Source organism: Mirounga angustirostris, unplaced genomic scaffold (genome assembly GCF_029215605.1).
Source record: "Mirounga angustirostris isolate CCGP_5_RB_7025 unplaced genomic scaffold, mMirAng1.0.hap1 SCAF_5, whole genome shotgun sequence".
Lineage (NCBI taxonomy): Eukaryota > Metazoa > Chordata > Mammalia > Carnivora > Phocidae > Mirounga > Mirounga angustirostris.
The window spans coordinates 155,666,545-155,683,984 of NW_026991713.1; the positions used below are offsets into that span (position 1 = coordinate 155,666,545).

General features: G+C 42.0%; 1 protein-coding gene and 1 long non-coding RNA gene across 34 annotated transcripts in view; one reads left to right on the plus strand and one right to left on the minus strand.

Annotated features, from left to right (window-relative positions):
• The window catches only part of LOC135364553 (acyl-coenzyme A synthetase ACSM1, mitochondrial-like), a 36,635-nt gene extending 20,835 nt beyond the window's left edge, over nt 1-15,800 (minus strand). For 29 of the 33 annotated variants that reach the window (XR_010411886.1, XR_010411888.1, XR_010411884.1 and 26 more), the window contains exon 1: nt 13,779-15,800. Coding sequence is in view for 8 of the 33 variants with exons in the window: in XM_064592718.1 (XP_064448788.1) it covers nt 13,779-14,211 (433 nt within the window). In the remaining 25 variants the exon portion in view is untranslated. Of the gene's footprint in view, nt 1-662; nt 735-1,121; nt 1,228-8,921; nt 9,060-13,101; nt 13,498-13,778 lie in introns of those variants that run through there. The other 4 variants (XM_064592724.1, XM_064592723.1, XM_064592726.1 and 1 more) reach the window with 3 other exon arrangements.
• LOC135364556 (uncharacterized) lies at nt 8,872-15,909 on the plus strand. The gene is made up of 3 exons (XR_010411909.1): nt 8,872-8,994; nt 13,474-13,994; nt 15,787-15,909. It is a non-coding gene; the product is annotated as an uncharacterized LOC135364556 (long non-coding RNA).
• The last annotated feature ends 1,531 nt before the right edge of the window (nt 15,910-17,440 follow it).

The following is a 17,440-nucleotide window of genomic DNA, read 5'->3' on the forward strand; positions in this document are numbered from 1 at the left end:
CTTTGCTATGTTGCTGCTCACAGTACAGGCATGTGGAAAATGTCCCAGAGATGAGTCAGTGGCTATGCAAATACTTTGTGAAATACAGCACCACCTGGGTATGAGGCAGTATTCTGTTGTTGCAAAGAGTTGATACAAAGGAACCTGGATCATGGGTATATTGTAGTTCTCATCCCACCCTCCTCCTTGTCCAAATATAAACTATGAACCATACAAGAACTAACCTAGAGTCTTAATATTTCTTAGGCCTGGAAGCGGACCAATTAACTGATGATTTAAAAGCATATTTTTTTTTGCAAAAAAGTCAAGACGAGTATGTGAATTGAGGCTAAAATAGTCATTTTGCTCCAGCTCCTGAGATGGTAGTCGTCTGTCTGTCAGTTACAGGGATAACAAGGAGGCTGGGGAAAGTGGCCCAGCAACAGAAATGACTTGAGAATTGTGTTGGAAGATACCTGCCCCTGCCCCTACTATCATTAATAACGTTTTTCTGGTTTAAGACATGCCTGATACTCTGAATGTCCTGTCACCTGGCTAGTCAGTGATGCCTTTGGGAGTCACACTATGTGTGTGTGTATGTGTGTGTGTCTGTGTGTGTGTGTTGGTATATACAGAAAGTCTCTGTTCCCTCCCCCACTCTAGCTAGTGTCCCACAATCAAACCTGTGTGCTGTCCACATGAGCATCCAGAAATGAACTTCTGGGGCCAGCTCCTGGCTGCCTGTGGTTGCCACCCTAGGAAGGAATGAAGTAGGCAGGACTTGCTGATGGTGGGCTCCATGTTACTGGAGAGAACCTCCCATCCCGCCACCCCTCCTGGGCTCCCTAGAGCTAATGATCCCAGGGATGGTAGCACCATGTCCTTACACCCCTTTTCAAAGTTTTGTCCAATAGTTTTCAGGACATTGGCCTCTTGACAAACTGATGAGCTGTGAATTGTCTTTGTGCAAATTGATTTGGGGCAAATTAGCCTAGAACTCTGAAGCCTCCCATTGGCTTCAGGCAATGTGTGAGCAGAGTGGGGCCTCTGCATATACATGGTTCAGCTCGTCTGCTGGGCTCAGTGGCTCAGCACATCCTGACTGATCAAGAAAGTACCATCTACCTACTGTTTCTACCTACTGTTTCTGACTGTCCGTAGACCTCGTAGAGCAGAAGACCTGTCCGTTTTCTCCACTGCTCTTGATCCTCTGGCAGCAGAGAGTGCTCCAGGGTAGGGAACCTGAGACTTAGGGGAAGGCAAAGTGACAAGAGAACTTGCAGTCAGGCCTTGGATGTTCTGCCCCAGGCCCAGAGTGTTAAGAGCTCAGAGCCTCGTCATCTGGATCATTCATGCTTCTGCTTCCTCATGTTCTTAGTTGCCTTTGGGGCAATTTGCTGGTGGTCAAAGCCAACTGGAAGTCACTCACTTCCTGTCAGTTCATGTTAACTCTTCTGGCAAGGGGTGGGTGGTGGCGGTGAGGCTAATGGGTTTGGATCAAAGGTTTGGATCAACTTTGGAAGCTGACATAAAAAGATGGCAAAGATGTATTTATCAGACCTTGTCTTCACACTCTCTGTGGCTATGAGGGGTATTTTATAAACTGTAAGGTGGTAGGGGATAAGATCCCAAGAGCATGTTAGGATGCTAACAGAACTGCATTGCCTTCTCTGAAGGGTAGGGTCATGTGAATTGAAGGGCTTTTGTATTTCTGAGCAGAGAATGCAAGTTAGAGGGTAGAAATGAATTGCCCAGGACATCAAGGAAGACTGGGATGTGTGTAGGAAAGGAGAGAAGGGTTATGGTAGCAGCCCTGAGAGAAAGAATTTCAGAGAGCCAAAAAGTTGGCTGTGAACATCTGTAGTAGGTACATTGCATGATGTAAATCCTCTTCTTCATTTTTCCCCATAACATTTTCTGCTAATAAAAAAACAACCACAAAATAATGATGGATTCCCTGAAGGACGTGGGGAGAAGTGATTGAGGTCTCAGTACCAGGTGGCCTGGGGCTGAGCCGGGTCAGCTCTTGGGGATGAGAGAGGTAGCAGACATCTGGTTCACCTTCTCATCCTCATCACCCTGTCCTGGTACATCAGAGTCAGAGTCAGGGACAGGAGGGCTGAGGGTGTCTTCTTCATTCTTCTGCAGCTTTATCCAAAGTAGGTAAAATGGGCAGATTCTCTGATGCAGTCATTAGCTATGCTTTGGTTGTATTTTTACTGGGTTTGGACAAAGATCATTGACTGAGGAATGTTCAAAAAGTAGCTTAATATGAGCTTTGAAATACAGATGGAAACAGGATCCAAACAGCTTGAGGCTTCATGAATAAAATCAAAACTGTGTTTCAGAGTTAGCTTCATAAGGGTAGCCACAGAACACCTTAATATTTTAATTCTATATTTACGACATGTTACTCTGATTTTTGAAGTAGCCGTTTTAATCTCAGACTCTTTAAAAGATACATAAATGCCCATAAGTTTCAAAGAGCAGATTTCAGGTTAGCTGAAATTAACCTGCAAACATGGGGAAATGCAAAAATAAAACTCTACAGTAAGATAACACTATATATCCATCAGATTGACAAAAATTAAAAACTCTGACAATAACAAATATTGCCAACGTTATGGAACAATGGGAATTCTCCTCTCCTGCTAATGGGAGCATTTCAATACTTTGGAAAATCGCATGGTAAAATGTCATGTCAGTGTGAACTAGCAATTCGTCTTCCAGAAAAATGCTACAGAAATGCATGCTTATATGCACCAGCGTACATGTACAAGAATTCAATGCAGCATTAATCACTAATAGCCCCAAAATGAAAACTACCCAGTGTCCATTAATGGTAGAACAGATAAAAAACACATCATGTTTTTATACAATGGGATATTATACAGCAATGAAACTTAACTACAGCAACATAGACACATCTTAAAAACATAATACTGAAAAAAGAAGCCAAAGATTACAGAGTAATATATGATTACACACATAAAGATCAAAAGCAAGTAAAATATGATAATTTGTTTAGGGGTATTTCCTTAGGAGGTAAACTATAAGGGAAAACAAGGAAAGGAATACCATAAAAGTCAAGACAGTAAATGCCTTTAGGGAAGAAAGAGAGCCATGCTAAGGAGCATCCTACTGAAGAATGAATGGGTCAACCAGGAAATTAAAGAAGAATTAAAAAAATACATGGAAACCAATGAAAATGAAAACACAACTGTTCAAAATCTTTGGGATGCAGCAAAGGCAGTCCTAAGAGGAAAGTATAGAGCAATACAAGCCTTTCTCAAGAAACAAGAAAGGTCTCAAGTACACAACCTAACCCTCCACCTAAAGGAGCTGGAGAAAGAACAGCAAATAAAGCCTAAACCCAGCAGGAGAAGAGAAATCATAAAGATCAGAGCAGAAATCAATGAAATAGAAACTAAAAGAACAGTAGAACAGATCAACGAAACTAGGAGCTGGTTCTTTGAAAGAATTAACAAGATTGATAAACCCCTGGCCAGACTTATCCAAAAGAGAAGAGAAATGACCCAAATCAACAAAATCATGAATGAAAGAGGAGAGATCACAACCAACACCAAAGAAATACAAACAATTATAAGAACATATTATGAGCAACTCTATGCCAGCAAATTAGACAACCTGGAAGAGATGGATGCATTCCTAGAGATGTATCAACTACCAAAACTGAACCAGGATGAAATAGAAAACCTGAACAGACCTATAACCACTAAGGAAATTGAAGCAGTCATCAAAAATCTCCCAAAAAACAAAAGCCCAGGGCCAGATGGCTTCCCAGGGGAATTCTACCAAACATTTCAAGAAGAATTAATACCTATTCTTCTGAAACTGTTCCAAAAAATAGAAACGGAAGGAAAACTTCCAAGCTCATTTTATGAGGCCAGCATTACCTTGATCCCAAAACCAGACAAAGACCCCATCCAAAAGGAGAATTATAGACCAATATCCCTGATGAACATGGATGCAAAAATTCTCACCAAAATACTAGCCAATAGGATCCAACAGTATATTAAAAGGATTATTCACCATGACCAAGTGGGATTTATCCCTGGGCTGCAAGGTTGGTTCAACATCCGCAAATCAATCAATGGGATACGATACATTAACAAAAGAAAGAACAAGAATCATATGATCCTCTCAATAGATGCAGAAAAACCTTTTGACAAAGTACAGCATCCTTTCTTGATCAAAACTCTTCAGAGTATAGGCATAGAGGGTACATACCTCAATATCATAAAAGCCATCTATGAAAAACCTACAGCGAATATCATACTCAATGGGGAAAAACTGAGAGCTTTCCCCCTAAGGTCAGGAACGCGGCAGGGATGTCCACTATCACCACTGCTCTTCAACATAGTATTGGAAGTCCTAGCCACAGCAATCAGACAACAAAAAGAAATCAAAGGCATCCAAATCAGCAAAGAAGAAGTCAAACTCTCACTCTTTGCAGATGATATGATACTTTATGTGGAAAACCCAAAAGACTCCACCCTGAAACTGCTAGAACTCATACAGGAATTCAGTAAAGTGGCAGGATATAAAATCAATGCACAGAAGTCAGTGGCATTCCTATATACCAACAACAACACAGAAGAAAGAGAAATTAAGGAGTCGATCCCATTTACAATTGCACCCAAAACCATAAGATACCTAGGAATAAATCTAACCAAAGAGACAAAGGATCTGTACTCAGAAAACTATAAAATACTCATGAAAGAAATTGAGGAAGACACAAAGAAATGGAAAAACGTTCCATGCTTATGCATTGGAAGAACAAATATTGTGAAGATGTCAATGCTACCTAGAGCAATCTACACATTCAATGCAATCCCCATCAAAATACCATCCACTTTTTTCAAAGAAATGGAACAAATCATCCTAAAATTTGTATGGAACCAGAAAAGACTCCACATAGCCAGAGGAATGTTGAAAAAGAAAAGCAAAGCCGGCGGCATCACAATTCCGGACTTCCAGCTCTATTACAAAGCTGTCATCATCAAGACAGCATGGTACTGGCACAAAAACAGACACATAGATCAATGGAACAGAATAGAGAGCCCAGAAATGGACCCTCAACTCTATGGTCAATTCATCTTTGACAAAGCAGGAAAGAATGGTCCAATGGAACAAAGACAGTCTCTTCAACAAATGGTGTTGGGAAAATTGGATAGCCCCACATGCAGAAGAATGAAACTGGACCATTTCCTTACACCACACACAAAAATAGACTCCAAATGGTTGAAAGACCTCAATGTGAGACAGGAGTCCATCAAAATCCTAAAGGAGAACACAGGCAGCAACCTCTTTGACCTCAGCCGAAGCAACTTCTTCCTAGAAACATCGCCAAAGGCAAGGGAAGCAAGGGCAAAAATGAACTATTGGGAATTCATCAAGATAAAAAGCTTTTGCAAAGCAAAGGAAACAGTCAACAAAACAAAAGACAACCGACAGAATGGGAGAAGATATTTGCAAATGACATATCAGATAAAGGGCTAGTATCCAAAATCTATAAAGAACTCATCAAACTCAACACCCAAAGAACAAAGAATCCAATCAAGAAATGGGCAGAAGACATGAACAGACATTTTTCCAAAGAAGACATCCAAATGGCCAACAGACACATGAAAAAGTGCTCAATATCGCTCGGCATCAGGGAAATCCAAATCAAAACCTCAATGAGATACCACCTCACACCAGTCAGAATGGCTAAAATTAACAAGTCAGGAAACGACAGATGTTGGTGGGGATGCGGAGAAGGGGGCACCCTCCTACACTGTTGGTGGGAATGCAAGCTGGTGCAGCCACTCTGGAAAACAGTATGGAGGTTCCTCAAAAAGTTGAAAATAGAGCTACCCTATGATCCAGCAATTGCACTACTGGGTATTTACCCCAAAGATACAAAAGTAGGGATCCGAAGGGCTACGTGCACCCTGATGTTTATAGCAGCAATGTCCACAATAGCCAAACTGTGGAAAGAGCCAAGATGTCCATCGACAGATGACTGGATAAAGAAGATGTGGTATATATATACAATGGAATATTATGCAGCCATCAAAAGGAATGAGATCTTGCCATTTGCAACGACGTGGATGGAACTGGAGGGTGTTATGCTGAGCGAAATAAGTCAATCAGAGAAAGACATGTATCATATGACCTCACTGATATGAGGAATTCTTAATCTCAGGAAACAAACTGAGGGTTGCTGGAGTGGGGGGTGGGGTGGGAGGGATGGGGTGACTGGGTGATAGACACTGGGGAGGGTATGTGCTCTGGTAAGCGCAGTGAATTGTGCAAGACTGTTGAATCTCAGATCTGTACCTCTGAAACAAATAATGCAATGTATGTTAAGAAAAAAAAAAGAAGAAGATAGCAGGAAGGGAAGAATGAAGGGGGAAATCGGAGGGGGAGACGAACCATGAGAGACGATGGACTCTGAAAAACAAACAGGGTTCTAGAGGGGAGGCAGGTGGGAGGATGGGTTAGCCTGGTGGTGGGTATTGAGGAGGGCACATTCTGCATGGAGCACTGGGTGTTATGCACAAACAATGAATCATGGAACACTTCATCTAGAACTAATGATGTAATGTATGGGGATTAACATAAGAATAAAAAAATATACATATAAAAAAAGAGATTTCCATTTTTTCTATAAAGGGAAGCCTCCTTTTAATTACTTTTAAATATAAATATTATTTATTCAACCTTTCTAATAATAAAACTCTATGTTATATATAGAAAGCTTTGAAAAACTAAGAAAAAGGCCAAAGAAAATTCTTTTCACTCATAATCCCACCATTACTACTCACTTTAACGTTTGGATATATGTCCTTCTCTTATTTCTCTATGTACATATATTATTTTATAAAATTGGAATTACATTCTACCTACTGGCTATCAATCTTGCTTTTTTACTTATGATTTTCACATAGAGGTAAATCTTTTTATGTAACAGAAAAAAATTTTTTAAAGATTTTATTTATTTATTTCACAGAGAGAGACACAGCAAGAGAGGGAACACAAGCAGGGGGAGCGGGAGAGGGAGAAGCAGGCTTCTCACTGAGCAGGGAGCCCGATGTGGGGCTCGATCCCACGACCCTGGGATCATGACCTGAGCGGAAGGCAGACGCTTAACAACTGAGCCACCCAGGCGCCCCTATATAACAGAAAATTTTTTTAATTTCACAGCATGCTACCAAAAGGAAATATCATGATTTATTGAACATATCCACTATTATTGGAAATTTTCTTCATTTCCAATGTTTCATATTAAACATACTTTTTCAGTGAGTAACCTTGTTAACTCTTTAAATGCCATTTTAATTATTTCCTATGAAAAATTATCAAAAGCCAAATTTCTGAGTTAAAGGCTGGGTAATTTTTTTCCTACTCCCTGCTGAGCAGGGAGCCTGAGGCAGGGCTTGATCCCAGGACCCTGGGATCATGACCTGAGCTGCAACCGCTTAACTGACTGAGCCACCCAGGTGCCCCTAATGATTCAACACTTTGATACAACGCTTGGCGCTCATCACAGGTGTATTCGTTAATCCCCATCACATATTTCACTCATCCCCTCCCCTTGGGTAATCATTTGTTTGTTCTCTATAATTAAGATTCTGTTTCTTGTTTTTTAAAAGTTCTAATATTACAAAATTTCTTGAAGGGATAGTGCTTAATATTTTCAAACTTTGACAAGATAACTCAGACACACTGATACCAAAAAAATCTCTTTCTGCCCCATAATATAGAGATTCCAAATAAGAGATTCCAGCATCTCATACACCTATTTGGATTATTATGCTACTTGAGAAGGAGTTGCTTACACAGTTTTACCAAAATTCATTAGAACTTTAATAAGCAGATTTTTTTTTAGATACAAGAACCTAGACTAACTGGTCTTGTGGTTTCCATAGCAGGCAAGTCAAGTGCTGTTAGATCTGTGGATGTTTGGGGCACTGGGTGGCTCAGTCGGGTGGACGTCTCCCTTCAGCTCAGGTCATGATCCCAGGGTCCTGAGATCAAGCCCCATGCCGGGCTCTCCGCTCAGTGGGGAGTCGGCTTCTCCAACTCCCTCTGTGCTCTCTCCCTGTGTTCTTTCTCTTTCTCTCTCTCTCTCAAATAAGTAAAATCTTTTTTTTTTAAGGTTTTATTTATTTATTTGACAGAAAGAGAGAGCACACAAGCAGGAGGAGTGGGAGAGGGAGAAGCAGGCATCCCGTGGAGCAGGGAGCCCGATGTGGGGCTGATCCCAGGACCCTGGGATCATGACCTGAGCCGAAGGCAGACGCCTAATGACTGAGCCACCCAGGTGCCCTTAAAATCTTTTTAAAAAAAGAATCTGTGGATACGCTACAGAATGATCAAGCAAAATGAGGTTGTCTGTGCTAAGGGGTATTTGTACTAATCACTGTGTTGTGTTTCTGGTGTAAGAACATAAATCCAAAGTCACCTTCTGATAGAAAGCCATGGACAGTGTGGAAATTAAAGGCACAATTTAAGAGCAGTGATTGTGTTTGATGGATGATGAGCCTAAGAAAATAGAAGCCAGCGTCCCTTGCACACACGGCCACTGGCCCTATGCTAAATGCTATGCTTGCACTGCATCATTTCAGCCTCAGGAAAAAACCTCTGGGTAAAGTACCATCCTTATTCCTGTTTCCAGATGGGAAGAAAAAAAAAAAAAAGACCTGGTGCTAACAGAAGTCACCAACAAAGATCTATGTGCGTTTTCTCTCTGGGAAGCACCTGGAGAGTGCAGATTTTGTGTTATTTCTCTCTATCTCCCTTCAGGGCTAGCACAGTGCTCAGCTCATGCCATTAAATGATTGTGGAAGTTACGTAAATTTAGGTTTCTGAATTTGTTCTTCTCTCAGGTGAGCTGGGAGGAATATGCTTCAGCGAGAGTCCACATGGCTTACCTCACAGGGGACAGAGGGATCATGGATGAAGATGGTTCCTTCTGGTGGACTGGTAGAGCTGATGATGTCCCAGGTGTGTTGGGGTCAGAGGCGGTAAATGCTTGTGGTTACTGCTATTGAGCGTGGGGCTGTGGTGGTCTGGGGAGGGCTCTGGACCACCTCAGATACATAAGCATTACAGAAAGTTTAGAAAATGCAAATAAACAAAAATAAAAAAATAAGAGTCATTCACCATCTCATATTTTGGTGTATATTCTTCTAGTCTTCTTTCTTCGTATATAGAAACACTTTTTTAGTAGAAGTGAGTTCAAGGAGAAATGTTCTAGCATAACTTGTCTTTTTCATTCAGCAATATAAGAGAAATGTTTTTCTGTGCAATAATGCATATTTACATAATACCATTTTAAAATTTTTAATTAAGTAAAACATATATTCAGTAAGTACACAAATCTTACATGAACAGCCCAATGAATGTTTACATATTTATGCACCTGTAATCACATTTAGATTAGGACATAAGATATTCCCAGCACCCTAATAGGCTCCCTCATGTCCTCACGCCTCTGTGAAAACTGAACTCCTCCTTTTATGAACTTAGAAGTAAATTTCTGTACCTAAAAGCAGTTTCAGGAATTGGGAAAAGTCCATTAAATCCTAAGAGCAATAAATTCTGAGTGGCAGGGCGCCTGGGTGGCTGAGTTGGTTAAGCGACTGCCTTCAGCTCAGGTCATGATCCTGGAGTCCCTGGATCGAGTCCCGCATCGGGCTCCCTGCTCGGCAGGGAGTCTACTTCTCCCTCTGACCCTCCCCCCTCTCATGTGTTCTCTCTCATTCTCTCTCTCTCAAATAAATAAATAAAATCTTAAAAAAAAAAAATTCTGAGTGGCAGATGCCTGCAAGCAGATTCCATGGGCCATCCCAATTCAGACCTGGCCAACCACAAAAGTCACAGGAATGTTAAATATGACAAGCAATTTGAACATCCCACTCTCTAAATCGCAAACCTGCTTTCCCAGTGTTTTGACACAACTTAAAAAACTCAACTAAAGTTTGCTCAGGAAGTCTCTCCTCTGAGCACTCCCTACTGGAGTTAATTCTGAATGAACCACTTCCTTTCTTTACCTCTAACTGGTCTCAAGGTTTACCTTTAGCCTCTCTTTCCATCAGTAACTATTATTCTGACTTCTAAAACCATAGATTAATTTTGCCTGCTCCCTTATACAAATGGAATCATCCCGTCTGTACTCTTTTGTGTCTGACTTCTTTCTCTCAAAATAATGCCTGTGAGATTTATCCATGTCATTGTATCTGTATCAATAGTTCATTCTTCTTCATTGCTATGTAGAATCCCATTGTATGAATACACCTAAAATTTACTTATCCACTCTACTTTTGGTGAGAGAATGGGATTGATTCCAATCTGGGATAACATGAATAAAGGTGCTTTGAATATTATTCTACATGTCTGTTGCTGAATATATGCAAAGATTGATGATTGATATAGATCTAGGAGGGGAGATGTGAATCATAAGGTATGCATATTTTAAGTTTGATTAAGATATTACCACAGTTTTCTAATTCCCAATTTATACTCCTACCACAGTGGAGGCTGAATAAAAGTTCCATTTGCATAATTATGCTAAGCGAAATAAGTCAGTCAGAGAAAGACAAATATCAGATGATTTCAATCATATGCGGAATTTGAGAAACAAAACAAATGAGCATAAGGAAAAAGAGAGAGAGAGGCAAACCAAGAAAGAGACTTATAACTATAGAGAACACACTGATGGTTGCCAGAGGGGAGGTGGGTGGGGAGATGGGTGAAACAGGTGGTGGGGATTAAGAAGCACATTTGTTGTGATGGGCACTGGATGTTGTTTGGTTTGCTGAATCACTAAACCCTACACCTGAAATGAATATTATACTGTATGTTAACTGGAATTTAAAGAGAAACCTTTTTTAAAAAAGTTCTATTTGCTCCATACCCTCAACAACACTTGTTACTATGAATCTTTTAAACTTTAGTCATCCAGGTAAGTCTGCAGTATTATTTCATAATAGTTTTCATATAATTTTAAGGGACATGTAGTAGTTCATTCTGTCAAGATGATAAAGTTTTTTACTTTACTAATCCCTTATTGTTGGAGGTTTGGTTTTTAGTTTTTTTTCAATTTTTTACTTTATAAAACGCTTGGATGATCATCCTTTAACATAACATTTTTGTATGTCAGTATCAGAAATAAAAAAGGAGTTATCGCTACAGATCTTACACATATTAAAAAGACAGAGGTGCCTGGGTGGCTCAGTTGATTAAGTGTTGGCCTTAGCCAGTTTTGGCTTAGGTCATGATCTCAGGGTCATGGGATTGAGCCCCATGTTGGGCTCTGCACTCAGTGGGGAACCTGCTTGAGATTCTCGCTCTCCCTCACCCTCTACCCCTCTACCAGTCTCTCACATTCTCTCTCTAAAATAGATAAATAAATCTTTAAAAAAAAAGATAACAAGAAAATACTATGAACAGTTTTAGGTCAACAAATTCAACAATGTAGATGAAATGGAAAGATGCCTCAAAAAATAGAACATACCACACAAAATAAAACAAAAATCTGAATGATCCGGTATCTATTTTAATAACTGAAATAATTATTAACAACCTTACCAGAAAGAAAGCCCCAGACCCAGGTGGTTTTACTGGTAAATCCTATCAAACATTTATGGAAGAAATAACATGAAACTTACAAAAACCCTTACAGACAGTAAAGGAGCAAGTAACATTGGATATTATCAGGTTTTAAGTCTTGGCCAATGTGAAAAGTGAATAATCTCAAAAAAAAAAAAAAGTGAGTAATCTTACTTGTCTTTTGATTACTAGTAAGATTGAAGTTTTTCTGCTGTTTACTGTCCTTTTTCGATTTTAAAATCTGAATGTTTATCTTTTTCTGACTCATTTTTTAAAGATTAATTTATTTATTACAGAGAGAGAGTGCATGAGATCGAGGCGGGGGAGGGGAGGACGTGGGGAAGGCAGAGGAAGAGACAGAATCTCAAGCAGACTCCCTGCTGCATGTGGAGCCTGACACTGACGCAGGGCTCAATCCAACAACTATGAGATCGTGACCTGAGCCAAAATTAAATCAAGAGTTAGACACCTAGCTGACTGAGACTGCGCATAGGGTGGTGTGCTGATGATGAAACGAAAAGTCCTCAATTTGCAGTCCTTCCACCTACATGCTATGGCCTATAATACCTGCTTGCCATTAGAGCACTTTTGAGTTAAGGTATTATCTCAAAGATCAAAACTGTGGGAGGAATGGATCACGGATCCAGTCCTTCCTCTATACTGGAAATCACTTACTAGATTTTCAGTAGCGCCCTGAGGCACAAGGAGACAGGATAGTTTGGTTTTGACGGAAAAACAAGATAGGTCATGAAAAACCAGAATATAAAAACCATAAAACTCCACAGTACAGGGACGCCTGGGTGGCTCACTCGTTAAGTGTCTGCCTTCGGCTCAGGTCATGATCCCAGGGTCCTGGGATCGAGCCCCTACGTCGGGCTCCCTGCTCGGCGGGAAGCCTGCTTCTCCCTCTCCCACTCTCCCTGCTTGTGTTCCCTCTCTTGCTGTGGGTCTCTCTGTCAAATAAATAAATAAAATCTTTAAAGAAAAAAGAAACTAATGATGTACTGTATGGTGAGTAACATAATAAAATTTAAAAATTTAAAAAATGGCGATGTCCAAAATTCATCAGATGCCATATTTTTGCCTGCAGATCTAGCTATTATTAAGGTCCCAGGGATATTCTGCACTTGACTCCCTGGGGGCCAGAGGAAACAGCCTTGCTGACATTTCTGCCAAAAAATCTGCTCAAAAGGAGCTTGAGAGTCAGGCCTCTGTCATGTTCTGAAGGGATGTCCTACCAATTGACAGTTTGGAAAAATTGATCAGATATGCCCAACAACTGGGCCCAGAGAAGGAGAAACAATGTTGGGAATCTAATGACTGATAAAAAGAGAGAATTCTGCCTTGGATCAAGTAACAATCTGGCCCTCCCCAAAATTCTAAAATTCCCATGCCTGACAATAGTACAAACATTAAACCATTGGTCTAATAACAAACTGATAGTGTTCATGAACCAATATTGGTGGGGAAATATTAAGAAGGCTGCAAAAAAGTGCCTACCTTGCTCCTCCCATTGGTCCAAAATACAATCCTGGGAAAGAAATCCATACCTCCCGTGGGCATTTAAACTGCCCAATGAACCCTTTGAGATTTGGCAAGTGGATTTCATGCCACTTCCTCATCTCATGGAAATAAGTGTTAGTCAATGTGCCTATGTTTCCTCACTGGACCAAAGCTTTCCCTTGGAGAAAGGCCAATGACTCGTGTGTGGCTAAAATCCTGTTAGAAAAAATTATCCCTCCCAGGGAAGCCCTCTTGAACTACACAGTGACCAGAAAACCCATTCTACCGTGCAGGGCCCTCACCCCGTTTGTGATGTTTGGCCAGTTTTACAACACTTTCATTGTACATTACTAACCCCTATCTTCACAGATGGTCCAATGCAATAATGGCAATACTGGGGACTCAATGAGCAAAATGTGCAAATTTTCCAACTACCTGGGACAAAGGCATTGCTGTTACTCCTTCGAAATCTCAAGTCCACACCCTTTGGAACTCAGACTCTCACCCTTGGAGACAGTCACTGGACATCCATGCATTCGACCACTGCCCCTTTTGACCCACAGGTGGGAAAAGGGGATATATTTCAATAATGCAAACATCTAGTTGCTTCTATTAAAACTAACCATGTTGTAGCAGAGCAATCTTTTCACAGGCCACTCCCAGCGGACACTTACCTTGATCATCACACCTTGCAACCTGGAGAGTCTCTCCATTGGAAAAGACACCTCCACAGAGATTCTCTTCAACCTCCCTTGAGAGGCCCTTATCACATACTGCTAACCAAACCTTGTGCTGCCAAATCCCAGGGAATGGACTCTTGGGTCCACGGGACACATTTAAAGAAGGCACCAAACCCTGACTGGACCTGTACACCAGCTGGTGACAAGAAGGTAAATACTTCCCAAATTGCAATAGAAAACATCTGGGGAGACAGCTTGCCCCACATGTCCAGACCAGGCCTGCATTCCTTTTCTCACTGTTGCTCCTTCTACCTCTTTTGTGCAAAGAACATGCCATTTTCTGCATATCCCAGTCTCTTGCAAAAGGAGGAAACCTCTTTGGATTATGATCTTCCCTAAAATCGCCTCCTTTTGATCTTGTGAGCATTTCTAGAGGTTTAGAAGGTTCAGAATTCAAAAGTCTTTCTTTTACCTCAACTACTAACTGAATCCTGATTCTAATCCAAATGCATGGTTTCTGAATTTACAACATAACAGACCACTACTGATAACCCATATAGTTCTAAACAGTTCTTTTGAAAGAACAATACTGTTTTGAAATGTCCCAGAAGTATTCCTATTCTTGCAACAAGTTCTCTAACTATTGCTTCATGTTCTTCAGTGTACTCTATGTTCCCTAATGTGCTCAGTGATTTCATTCAGTGCATTCCTGCAGTATTTGTCTGTTTTGTTTCTAGCCACTGGGGGAGGACACTTCCAGGAGGCATACAGGACTCCGGGTTTGCCTTCAGTCCAAACAAGTGCCAATAAATATTTTCAGTTGGCTCCTTTCAGACCTAGGGTCCTGGATTAAAACCAGCATATGGTTTGGAATTGTCATCTTGTTTTTGATTCTGTACTTGCTGTCTCTCAGTCCTTTGTAGAAACACTGTCTCCAATGAAGTGATGCTGGCTCACTGGTCTCAGTCTTGAGCAGATACAGACTTCACATGGGAAGTTCGTGAGTTTCTCCCATCTAACCCTCCCTGTTCCTCAGGTGTCACTTGAGTAGTCTACAACTGCCATGCACATTCCCTCCAACATGAGACATGCCAATCTGAAAAAGCTTTGCTGGCACTGAAACACAAAACCACTAACTACAAAGAACTTGACTGTTGATCAGGAAGCCTTCCAGGGACACCTGGGCGGCTCAGTCGATTAAGCGTCTGCCTTTGGCTCAGGTCATGGTCCCAGGGTCCTGGGATTGAGTCCCACATTGGGATCCTTGCTCAGCGGGGGCCTGTTTCTCCCTCTGCCTCTCTGCCTCTCTGTCTCTCTCTCATACATACATACAAATAAATAAAATCCTAAAGAGAAAAAGAAATTCTCCCAAGGAAACTTTTTTAAAGTTCTTATTTACAATTAGTCCACATACACTATGATACTCATTTCAGGTGTACAATCTAGCGCTTCAACACTTCCAGGCAACACCTGGTGCTCATCCTAATCCCTATCACCTATTCAACCCATTCCCCCAAACACCTCCCCTCGGTAACAACAGGTTGTTCTCTCTACTTAAGAGTGTTTCTTGGTTTGACTCTTTTTTCTTCTCTTGGCTCATTTGTTTTTTTTTTCTTTATAAACTCCACAGATGAGTAAAATCATACAGTATTTATCTTTCTCTGATTTATTTTGCTCATCAAAGCAAATCTTGATCAGAAGGAGTGAGGGTGTTACACAAATACAATGAATCATGGAACACTACATCAAAAACTAACGTACTGCATGGCGACTAACGTAATAAAATTTTTTTAAAAGGGTAATTTTGAAAACTCCTAACGGGAAATGTCACAAAACACAGGCAGGAGGTTTGGGCAGGGGGAGCCCCCACACACTACCCCTCCAAATAAAGTGGGGACCCAACAGGAAGACATGGACTTGACCTCGCACATGGATACTCCACTACTCCAGCTAGCAGAACTCTATTCTCATCTCTATATCCCCCCCTCACCTCCTCCAACAGGGCTCACCCACGAGAAGCTACAACACTTGGAACTCCCAGATGCCACCAATGGACCTTCGGTTCTTAACAGCCTTCCAAATTGCCCCCTTTCCTCCTGAAAACAGGGAGCCTCTCTGATATTCCCCAATGTGCCTACGGTTGAATCACAGCTTCTCTGTCCTGCATTCAAGTCTCTTTCCTTCCAAAGAAACCCGACCTGGGCTGATAATTCCCTGAGAGTTTCTACCTTTAAGGTTACAAACTGGACGGTACTTGGTTTTTACCTGGGGCTCTGGTTCCAGCAGAAATCAGAAAGTGGGATCCCAGCTCATTCTTCTAGAAGGTCCTGAGAGGCAGCAGTTAGCGTCTTCACCTCCCAACTAAATGCTGCTCCCCTTCCTCTTAATTGGAGTCAGGATTTCTCCCCAGAAACAAGCCTGCATCTGTAACAAAACCACCACAGCATCTCTGACGGGGCGTCGCGGGACCCCTCCATCCACGGATGCCCGAGTCAAATACCTCTTGTTCAAATACCCTCAGGGAAAATAAGGACCAAACCAGGGCAACAGCCCCCCAAATGCAAGCGACTGTGCTGCTCACCTACCAGCAGGGCCTGGGAAGCCGCCCAGAGCCCCCTGCTCAGCACTCAGCCAACAAGGCTGCTTCTCCTTCGCTCCTCAGGAGGCACCAAGTTGCTGCAAAGGCCCCAGGTTCTCCCAGGGCGGCGGCAGAACTTGCTGGTAAACGCAGCCATGGCTCTCGGAGGGTAGTGGGTCCTCGGGGGGCAGCAGAAACCTCTCCTGCCCTGCGGTGCCCTGGGTCAGAGAAGGCCATGAAGTCTTCCTACAGCAGGCAGTTGCTGCGCCCTCAGGGAAACCGCCCCCCCCCCGTCGGAGGTGCGCGCGCGCCCCCGCCCCCCCGTCGGAGGTGCGCGCGCGCCCCCTGCCGGCTGCCCTGGGAATCCCTACAATTCTCCAAGCCATGGCTGCTCAGCTGCAGGCACTGAGGGTGCTTGGGTCCCGCCAAGCCTGTTCTCCAGACTGGGACAGGGCTTTGTGACGGTGCCTCAGACACAAAGACATCTGTACCTTCTCCTTTCTGTGTCACTGAAGAATGAAACCGATTTTGTCAATGTCACTAGGGAACTGCTAGCGCTGCCACCACTCCCCTCCAAAATACAGACTGCAAATTGACATAATGCAAACTCACGTGCTTGGGTTTACCCACCAAAAGGTTCCTAGTACATAAAACACTGACACCCAGTACACTATCTTAATTTTGCTTTCAATCTTCTCCCTCTTAAGAACAGAATAATTTCCGGTCAGGTCAGGATATTGAAATTCCATTTAGGTAAGACATCATCTAGCACCATGATCTTGATCGTGACAGCGTAGTTTCAACTTTGCCAATCAAGTGTTTGGGAACACATAGGTGACAGGGTCCAAATGCAAACCTAGAGGGAGCTACACATGCCTTATGAATTACTGCATGTCTCCTGAGATAATGTTTTCAATGAAAAGTGATTTAGACATGGAAGATGGATGAAATCGTTTCCATCAGTCTGGGAAGGAACCCATTTTACCTTCAAATACTAATTGCCATCCGGTCACAACTAGAAGAAGCTTGGTGAAGTATGACGTTTCTGCTTGGATGTAAGAGAATGCTTGGGGTTTGT